At 34.7% G+C, this 10,956-nt stretch overlaps 1 protein-coding gene across 7 annotated transcripts in view; it reads left to right on the plus strand.

Annotated features, from left to right (window-relative positions):
• Positions 1-10,956, plus strand: part of LOC106467792 (D-glucuronyl C5-epimerase-like) — an 85,420-nt gene that overhangs the window by 24,839 nt on the left and 49,625 nt on the right. For 2 of the 7 annotated variants that reach the window (XM_022395983.1, XM_022395985.1), the window contains exon 2: positions 6,927-7,113. The exons of 3 other annotated variants lie outside the window; for them this stretch is intronic. In XM_022395983.1, the coding sequence (XP_022251691.1) occupies positions 7,070-7,113 (44 nt within the window). In that variant the 5' untranslated portion in view covers positions 6,927-7,069. Of the gene's footprint in view, positions 1-6,926; positions 7,114-7,673; positions 7,938-10,956 lie in introns of those variants that run through there. 2 more of the 7 variants (XM_022395989.1, XM_022395986.1) reach the window with 1 other exon arrangement.

Genomic DNA, 10,956 nt, shown 5'->3' on the forward strand with positions numbered 1-10,956 from the left:
ATGATAGTGTGGTATGTTCAGGCTAAAACTGCCGATTTCACGATAAGTATCGGACAGAAGGATCCGCAAGTAACTACAAATTCGTTCAGGACTTAATAAGAATGATTTCCATTATACAAGCGAGTCTTCATTGTGCGTGTAATATAATGAGACTGGATAAAGTTGATAAAAATGAAAACAATCTTTATTATAAAAGAGACAAAAAGAAAATACAGCGTATACTTGCGCACGTGAAAAGACAGTCATTTCGACAGGCTGTGTTTAGTCCCACAACTTTCTCTCTCTCTCTCCCAGGATAGACTTCCGTCGAACTAAGCATGACTGTCTTAAAAGTAAAGCTTTATTCTATAACCTCCTATTATAACTATTATAGTTAGCGAAAAACATGTTGTACACTTTGCTTAATGGTAATGATTCAAATATCGTTTCAGCTATCTGGTGTAATGTGAGCCACGTGGTGTTGTAGCGTAGATATTCAAGTTTTAGTTTTGACTGCCTACAACGTGATTACTCTCTCATCGTCTAGAGATCCATTAGAGCTGAGTACCCTTTCGTCGTTTAATTGACACAAAAATGAACCTAGGTTTAAGCACGAAGATTCACGGTTTACTCCTTTTAAATTGAATCTGCATATCTTTGTATGGATTTTGTATAAATATTGTTACGTCTGTGTTAGTTTGTTAATTTTCCGTAGAAATTATTTCCGAGAAACTTCTGCGATACAAGTCCTTTCTTAAATAAAACTAGTTTATTCTTTCTCAATTCAACTTTGCAACACACTTAATTTCCACAGTCACTTTAACTTAAACACACGCTATAATTCACAACGCCTCACGCACTTTACTTACGGTCACTACCGCTCATTTCACTCGATTAACTGTATCTATATCTTTAATCTCTCTATCTGCTACTCCAGTTCCGATTAATCCCCTCCCGCTTTGATTGTTGGGCTTATATATTGAATACAGCAAGTCTGGCAAACACTCGAGCTTTCACGAACCTTCTAGATACTCATTACGTATTACCAGCGTCACGTGACTTTCGCTGTCGTAACAATATCTTATTTGTAGTGTAACTTTATAATACATACGAGTGTATATGCTGAAAGGTATACAAGATTCTGTACAGAAGGCTATTATGATGTACTTCGATCTCGTGTGAAAATGGTGTTGACGTGCATATTAGTAGACTTACGTCAAACTTGTAACCCACGCAAGTTGATTCACGGTAAATTTATTTTAGTGAATGAACTCTTAACATTCTCTACCTTAGTGCTCATTATGTCCTATAATATGTTGACTACTCAAGTATAGTACTAGTTAAATTGGGTGGAACACAGGAACTGGTGCACGCATGCTGACATCTTTTCTAAAAATAATTAATTCCAAGTAAATTACAGATGCTAGTGTTGGCTGTATATTAAGGTTCGTCTTCCTAAAAGCTCTTTTTCATACTATTTATATACTCGTGTATTTTTTTTTGTGTTGTTCACCCTGTTAACCTGCAAATTGACGACTTGTTTATGTATTGAGTAACTTCTATGTTTTTGCTTGTTACAACACAGTCTAATGAAGTGACCAAACCACGTGAGTGAAATCATTAATTTTCCACATAAAATAAATAGAAGACCTCAGGAGGATTAAATGCAGTATTAATGATCCATATATTACTATGGGCCCTATAACTAACAAAGTTGTGGTCTTATAAGAAAATGTGCTTGAAAAGCTGATAGGGTTCACAATCGGTAATTTTAGGGTTAATTTTGCCTCTTTGCAAAAGTAGCATACGTATTGAATTTTATAACGTTATGCTCAAAATAACACTCATTCAGAAATATGTAAAAAAAGGGAATAAATTAAGGTAATATATCATTGTTTTAAATATACTAAACGTAAACTCTATATACAGTAAACAACAAATAATATCTGTAGTACACAAATGTGAGCCAATGATCTTTCGTGGATTTACAACGTGATATTGATTTTTTTAATTTTTTTTATGGCGTCTGGGAAAATCTTGTATCATGTTGGATTATCCGTAGCAGATCAATCTTCATTCATTCATTGTTCTTTGAGTTCCTGTTGGTGATTTTTGACTATGAGTTATGTAAAACACGGGTCTACTAAACTGGCATTGAATGTTTTCCGATTTAATTCAGATACTGAATTGATTCCGCACTCTAGATTATTACACCATTTTCATCGTGGTGATCGAACTGTAGTTTACTGTCAATAATATTGACCGACCTTTGACATCAGATAAATTAATATAAAACAGGAAGGTGGCAACGTTATAGTGCAATAATAAAATCATTAACGTTTATTAAAAAGTGCCTAATATGTTTCGACATGTAAAGCAGCGTTTCCCAAACTTTTGTCGTCCACGCTCACCATTTGATAAATACGGGTTATCCCCCCCCTCTTCTTTTTTTTAATGAGTGAAAGAGTGAGTTAACTGACGAGATAATATACAGTTACCAAGAAATCACTGATGTAAAGTATACAGTAGGGATATCGGCAAAAGATGTCTATTCAGTTGAATCACAATTAACTACTAAGTCGGTAATTTTTTGTTTTGAGACTTTTGTTTATATAATATCACGGAATTCATTTATATTGAGTATAATGTTTACATAGACTTTCGTGGTGCTTACAACGGTACAAAAGTATAAATTTACGTTAGCACAGTTTGATAAAGAACAAACTTCCTTCTTACGAATTACATTTATTATCAAAAGTACTAGTGGCATCACAAAATTTTGGCTTTCGCATGTTTATGTGTATACGATAAGGAACTGCATTTCTATTCGCACACAGTTCACGCTATGTGTTGTGTTAGTGTTTTGGATAAACTTAAAATTGTAGCCACTTTCTTTACTTCAGAAAATTTACCATGATAGAAATAAACGTAAATAGTTTATTGGTATAAAGACTAAATTATTTTATTTTATTTTACAAATGCAATATTTATGTTAATAAAGTTCTGTTGTTTGATAGTATTGTTACGACAGCGGAAATCACGTCACGCTGCTGGCGTGTTGGCGCTGGTGGGCGTGCGTGATAAGTTTCTCGAATGATCAGGGAAGTCCGCGTGTGTTCGAGATGCCCTCTTCGTTAGTATATAAGCCTGGCAGAGAAAGCCAGCGGAAGAATAGTTAAATGAAGAAAGAGCAGTAGTTAATTTGAGTTCCGTGTAATTTATGATTCTGTTAGTTTCGAGCTAGTGAGCCGTAAAGTGTATTTTGTACTCTTCGAGAGCGAAGTAATCGAGATTGTGAATCGCTGTTATTTATAGCGTGTATTATAAAAGTTGTTAAGTTTAAAGTGACGAGAAACGTACTGATTGTGGAACTACTGTGTACTAAAAGTTTGTATCGAGGAAAAATGAACTGGTTTAATCAAGAAAGGATTTGTATCGCTGAAGATCCCCCGAAAGAATTTCTACCAGAAACAAACAAACAAACAAGCAGATACCTAACAGTATTATTTAATCATAACGTCCTTTTCCTAACCACATATACGTCAATAGTTATAAAAGTACGCCCTTGAACAATAAGTACGTCAAGTGTGATAACATTACATCCTTTATCTAACCTTAGACGTGACAAAGAAAGTGAACCTAGGTTTAAGCATGAGTTTTCACGGTATATTCCATTTCATGTGCTTTTAAATTGAATCTATACATCTGTGTATGGATTTTGCGTGAAGATCCTATTGGTAAGATGGTTACTTCAAGAAAATGAATTTGCTAGGGAGTGTGATGATTAGGACGCTTGATTCGCAACCTGCGGGTCGCGAACATGCTCGCCATTTTAGCCATGTGTGTGTGTGGGCGCGTTATAATGTGATTGCCAGTCCTACTATTTGTTGGTAAAAGAGTAGCCGGTGTTAACTATGTGCTAGCGCAGATAGCCCTCGAATAGCTTTGTGCAAAATTTATAAAAACCAAATCATTTGCTAAACTGTTTAGATTCTGTCACTGTGTGCCCATGTGTCGTATGATGTACCTTTCAAGTTGAAAATGCCAAAATTTCTTGTTCAGTAATGTATCCACTTGTTCATTTGGCTTTGGCTTTAATTTGACAATATATCTTCTATTAGGTTTTGGGTCACTAGAATATAAAATATGTTATAAATCGTTTGCTATTATTATTTATGTTTGATTACTGCCTTTTTTTTGGGGGGGGGGGTTCAATCCCAGTCATAAGTTTGTTTTACGTTCTGTAATGTGGCTTCTTTTGGTTTTGGGTGTTCCCTGTTTAATAATGTATCTTCTTACTTGAACTTGGATTTATGTTCAGTTTGGAAATGTATCTCCTTTTGATTTGTTATTTGTTCTCTAATCCGTAATGTATTTTATTTTTGAGTTTGTTTCTATGCGACTATATATATATAAATATATATATATATATATATTCTATTCACTTGGTTGCGGATGTTTTCGGCAGTGCATCCTATTCGGATTAGGCGTTTATTTCCTGCACAGTTATGCACCTTTTAGTTTTGAATTTATTACCGTTTGATGATATATTTTATTGGTTTGGCATTTGGTTCCTGTTTGGGGTGGGATGACCTAGTGGTTAGCGTGCCGGGCTGCTGATCGAAAAGGTCCAAGGTTTGAGCTATTATATGCTGCTGACCACGCTCCGTACTTTCAGCTGTGGAGGCTTTATAACAGTGAGAGTCAGTTCCGCTGTTTGGTTAAAAGTAGTCGTGTTTGCATTGGTCATTCCTCTGGTCAGCAGTTCTAACCTTGGAAGTTTCTGATCACATAAGACGACCTTCCGGTTGAGAATACCAAGTATCAAAATTTCTTGTTCAATCATAAGTTTGACTTTGAATTTGTTTTCTTTCCCGTAGTGTGTGTGTTATTTCTAGTATTAGATTTCGCATTTTCGGTAAAATATAAAAAAATGTGCATTTATTTAATGTAGATACCCAAATACTATTTGTTTCTATATTTTAACTCACGTTTTTCTTATATCACATGTTAAAGTTCTGTTAAAACAATAATTTAATGTTTTATATCTATTGAAAATAGTAATTAATTGTTTTAGTGAAGTCAGTTGTTAAATGAAAGCTCATATTAAGGGTAATAGGTTTATACTGTTTTGTACTGTTATACATTTCACAAATCATTTCTTGTGGGAAAGTATAAATAAGGCATAAATATGAGTGTGCATGAGAGAAAACGAAATTAGGTAATTAAACTATTTGAGAAAATACGAACAATGATTTCTCACCTTTTCATAGAGCTGTCACCTAGCGGAGAAAGACAGTAAATCGCGAATATTTAACGAAAATCGATCTTCACAATACTATAGGCGTATGTGTGTAATATACAGATTTATTTTATTTATTGGTTTTAGGTTTGTTTGTTTCAAAGCAAAGTCGGGTTGGGATATGTGTTGGAAATTCAATCTCAGATTTTAGCATTGTAACACCTTAGACTTAACGCTGTCCCACTAGGGGACTACTTGTTACAGCGAACTTTGTCTAGCTAGTTTTGTCACAATAAACATTCAATCCAATCTTCAACAACCTATAATATTTATAGTTAAAATATTTACTAATTGAGTTTTGAAATAAGATGATGGCAGTTTGACAGATAAGTGTGTTTATATGGTGCCTTTGTTGATACATATATTTTCAATACATTATCAGTTTGGATCTCCGGAATGACCAAGTTTGTTAGGCTAAGTAAGCTTGCCTTCGGTTCAAGAATCAGATTAAGTAGTGACCGTATAACAAACAATAGTGTAGCCAGTGATAAAGCTGAAAGAGACTTCCAAAATTTTGTGATATAAGCGGCTGTTCAGATAGTGTTACTGTTTAGTGTTTATTGAGTACTAGCAAACGTATTCCCAGGTGTGGTAATTATTTCGGTGGCTTCGGGTAGATGGCGGGATGGCTAAGATAAGATAGCAAAAAGGGGGAATACTGAAATAGCTGTCTGACTCGCAAAAATTAGGAAATTAATAAAGTAAGGTTTTTTTTAATCCCTTTGGGGCATACCCAATAATCCATTAAAGTTTTATGATGATCACAAGCTGAGAAGTTGGAAACTTTTGTCACAGACAAACACAAGCCACTTTAAGATACATGTAGCTATAGACTCAGACTAGGCTTAATTATTGTTGTGGTACAGATTACTTTTTTTTAAGTAATATCTAGAAGAAGTGAAACTAGCTGATTCGTTGTTGAATGTATAAGCTTTGATTAAAGTGAAGTTTTTACGGTTTAAGTGTTGTTTATCTATAAGTCAAGCACGTCAAGCCCCCTCACCAACACACACACACGCAAATAAATCCAGAGAAAAATCTATATAGAGTCACTATCCTGTTTTTTCACACTTTCGTATAAAAAAGAAATGACTTGGATAGCTCCGTTCGATTGTCAACTTCACAACTTTTAGTAATGGTTTGTGTGTTAGTCAAGAAACAAACATATAGGGCTCTTGCTAAATATATGCTTCCTGTTGCTAGTGGTTAAATATGTGAACACCCTGTGGGTAATTGCTGAATCAAAGAAAACACTTTATTCCTTATTTTGGATTTATCATGTGACTAATACTAAAGAACGAATGTGATTTTGTATGCTGAATACAAATTCGTTATTGTAAAAAGTGTTAGCAGTTAATGATTGTTAGCAAACAAGAGAAGTATAGTTTGCAATTTTCTCTTGTATTAGCCGAATTGTTTGTAAACTATGTTTATCGCTTTTAGGCGATTGAAACTTTGGTTGGCTCTATTTAATCTTGGTCCAGTGACCAAGTTTATGAAGGTCTTTGCTGTAAAGGAAGGTACTGCCGTTTCTAATTTGTTAAAACATCGTTTTTCCATATACATGGTGGCCCAAAAAATATATCCATCCTTTAAGTTATGCGTCTTCTGTATGTCGATTCTAAAAGCTTTGTTTTCATTTCAGATAATATTGGAAGACGTCTAAAAATAAACCCCAAACCATTGACGAATTAGAGCAACAGATCACAAATGTCTTCCATCGAATCAGAGTTGAAAATTGTATAACAGCGTGTCAGGCACTCCGTCGTAGATGTAATAATTGTTTGAATGCTGGTGAAGGCCAGTTTGAGCATCTCAAATGATGCAGCAGTGTAGGTACAATTAATTTGTTGTATGAAATATTAATAAAGATGTTCAGCCGGCTTGTAGGTTCATTTACTATAGTCATATGAGCATTCGAAATGTGGGTACATTGTTTTGGGCAACCCTGTATATAATTATAGATTTATAGACAACAGTGTTTTCTTGTTAGGAAAATAACAAAGTGGATTGAACAGATTAATGTAAAATTTTAATTCAATCTGTAGTCCTTGCTTGTTCCTGTAGCGTTCTTGTCTTAACACTGGTGTAACCAGTATAAAGGAACTGAAGCAAAAGATAGATGAAATCTTTCAACCCCGTTTCATTTTACGTTTTTATTATTTAGAACTTCACCAATAGATTTTTGAAACATTTCAGTGTGAACTAAACAAGTGCACATGAAATACATGAATTCATTCACGCTCATACAGTGAACCCCATCAACCCTAGTGACTTTGAATGGACGCGCTTCATTTCCGACTGGCAGAAAGCCACAAATAGCAGCGGTGCTCTGTGCAGCCGGGACAGTTTGTGCTGATTTTCAGTATGTTACCAAGTTACATTGGCAGCTTGGCAACGAGTAGGGGAAGGATACAAATTTAGTCACAGGCTGTTTCTTCTGAATCGCAGATTGCAATTAAGTCCTGCAAGAGCAGGATTGTGTAGAAAATCAATTACGCTGTTATTGAGAGCCATCTGGTTGTAAAAAAACGTAACATCTAAACTTTGGTGTTACAGTGCTGTAGGTGAAACTGCTCTTTCCCTACCTGTTGATAGGACAAAGGGCAACTGTGTTCCGACTTCTGAAAATCATGAGAATGAGATGTTCCAAAAGGTGAGATTCTTAAGCACTGGAATTTATTAAATTTGTTTTCGCGCGTACACACACGTTGAATTTTATTTTTATTATACCGACTTTACGTATTTATTTTTAATAGGAACATTAGCAAAGAGTTTGAATAATTCTAATTTTTAACCTATTAGCTTTTTCATGTAAACGTTTATTTACGTTAACAGTTGTTCTTTATAATTACAAGCGATTTTACGTTGATTTCCTGCCAGCTTTATAATTAGTAGTATGTTTACTTGATCAGGTTATACGAAAACATATAACAACTAGTATATATTAAGACTAAACACAAAACAACCAATTCTGGAATACGAATTATGACAAAGAGCATATTGATGTTTACGCGACAACTTAGTTTACGAAACTGTATGTACCAGTAAAAAGCAGTCACTTCGTAAAGCTTTAATTTGGTTCATTTCTAGGTCTTGTATATTCATCACACAAATAAATTTTTATTTTTAAGAATTATCTCGACATATTGGTATTCGCCCACACAGATTTGTTTCAGGGAAGTCTTTCAGAAATAAGGAGCATTTGTGTTGAGCTTTACCCCTGGTGGAATACCCATTACAACTGCACCAATTCTATGAAGGTTCGTTGTATTAAAAAGGAGGGTACGTTCACCTCTTGCATATTAACAATGATCGAGATTCAAAACGGGCAACTAGATAGTTGTTTAGTATAGTTAATAATTGACAGTTCCATAGTTAATAATTGACAGTCCCTGTAAAACTGCTTTCCCAACTTGCCACAACAATAAATAATAGAGCTGGGATCCCAAGGACTCGTGTTTATTACTTTGTAACACAGCTGAGCTTATAGGGGGGGGGGGAGATACCAAAAGAAAAAGCTATACGTATTGGGAACGAAACGTCATGAGGTAAGAATATCAACTCTTTTTCGAAATACTCACCCTCTGCGTTTTGAAAACCAACTTATATCTGAAAATCATGTCAGTTAGGATTTAATATTTCATTATTTATAAGGTAGCTTTGAAAAATTAAAGTCAGCGATTTTTATATCTAAATTGCTTGAACTGTGATCGTGGTATTTAGAACGTATACAACACGGTGTTTAGTGTGAAAGTTTATGTAGACAGCTGTTGACAAATGGGACTCCTCGCTATATTTTGCTGTTTGTATGTATGGGTGTGTTCTATTCGAATATTAGTTAGTTGTCTTTTATACTTGGGCATTACTTTAAAGATAAGCTGGAAATATAAAGTTTTTGAAAATTTTGATTTTTCAAATGTCTGTCTGGATTTAATGTTACGTTAAAACCGTTTATTTATACACGTACAAATAAAGCAAACTTAGTGCGTATTAGAGATATACTATACAAAATAGAGCATCATGCTGGTTTATTTTGAGAAGAAAAAAAGCAAAATTATTTTTTCAAGTTGCTTTATTGCAGTAATGACAATATTTTCAGAAGCGTAAAGTTTATTTACACGATCCATATACGACAATTATGAAAATATAGAAATACAGAGGTTGAATACGTCATATTAAAACGAGATTGAAGCCCCCACTGCGTCGTTACAGTCTATATATCGCCACGTTCGGTCATACTCTCTCTGACGACCGTGCATCTTTGAAATATCCCTGAAGCGTAGTTTACATGGCAAAAGTTCTCTGTCATAAGGCTGTCATGTCCAAAGCACACTTCTTCCTTATGCTTTCTATAAGTCATCTTGTATTCGAGGACGACGGCTTTCCATTTCAACAGTCCGGTCGCACAGAAATCTATATAGGTGCTGCCTGAAGTACGCGACGGATATGTCGTGGAAGAAACTTGTACCACGGCTGGGGTACGACTTCTTGCAGGTCTCTTTCTGGATGGTCATAGTACCACAAGTTCATCCACATTTCTTTGTTTTCCGACGCTATTAGATATAAAGGATATCGCCATCTTGGAAATTCCAAATCCTCGATCTGTACGAATCTTTACGATCTAAATTTATGAATATTTTACAGTTTTCGGTGTCATCACAATACCTACATAACACCAAACAATGCCAAATGTCTAAATCTGATACATGTCATTCTACGATGATTTTATATCGGTTGTGGCTGTCACTTGACTTGATAATTTGCTATTCAGAATCATTTTAATGTAAAATATTCGATCCCCCATACAAGAAAAAGGTCGTTCTGGGTTTACAGCCTCCCCCCCCTTCCCCCTATTTGCGCCAGTATAATTCGCTAAGTATAAAACTATATATAGAGGTAAAAGGGCTTAATACAAAGGTTAGTCATAAGCTGATAACTTTTTACTTTTTGTTATGTCGTTGGGTGCTCTTGACAGGGAAGGGATTAATTTTTTTAACATTTAAGTAGATTTGAAATATATTTAGCCATTTGCCCTTCAAACACACTAAGTTTTTAGCATGTTTTACTGCATTGTTTTATATGACAGAAATCTAACAGAAGTCAGAAAGACGATGGAATGTTTAGTCGTACGTTATCGATACTATAACGAAAGATCACAGTAAAGTAACAGTGCGATATTTCACTGAGAATTATAAGTAATGACAGACTAAGCCACAGTGCAGAGTAGCGTATGCCATCTGTCTCACATCCGGCGGCTTGTTCAGTTGCTGCACACCGATAGATGTTGACTTTAGGTCGGTGGAAAGAAACCATATTTGTCAGATGCTTTCCATGTGTCTGACATGTTGCCATACTTATGATATATATATATCAAGAATGGAAAGTTTTCTTTAAAGTATCTACTTTTGAATGTATTTAGTAATTTCCAGTACGGCATAGACTTCCTCAGACATTAATGGTGTACATTATGCATGGATATAGTTTAAATGTATTTCAGATACACACGCGATCGTTTGTCCTTATATGGCATTTTTAGGCACACAATGATTGGTGTTATTGTAGGCTTAGCATGTTTGCTTAATTAAATGACATATATATATATATATATATATATGCGCACACACACACACACCACACACACACACATATATATATATATATATATATATATA

Source organism: Limulus polyphemus, unplaced genomic scaffold (assembly GCF_000517525.1).
Source record: "Limulus polyphemus unplaced genomic scaffold, Limulus_polyphemus-2.1.2 Scaffold2741, whole genome shotgun sequence".
Taxonomy (NCBI): domain Eukaryota; kingdom Metazoa; phylum Arthropoda; class Merostomata; order Xiphosura; family Limulidae; genus Limulus; species Limulus polyphemus.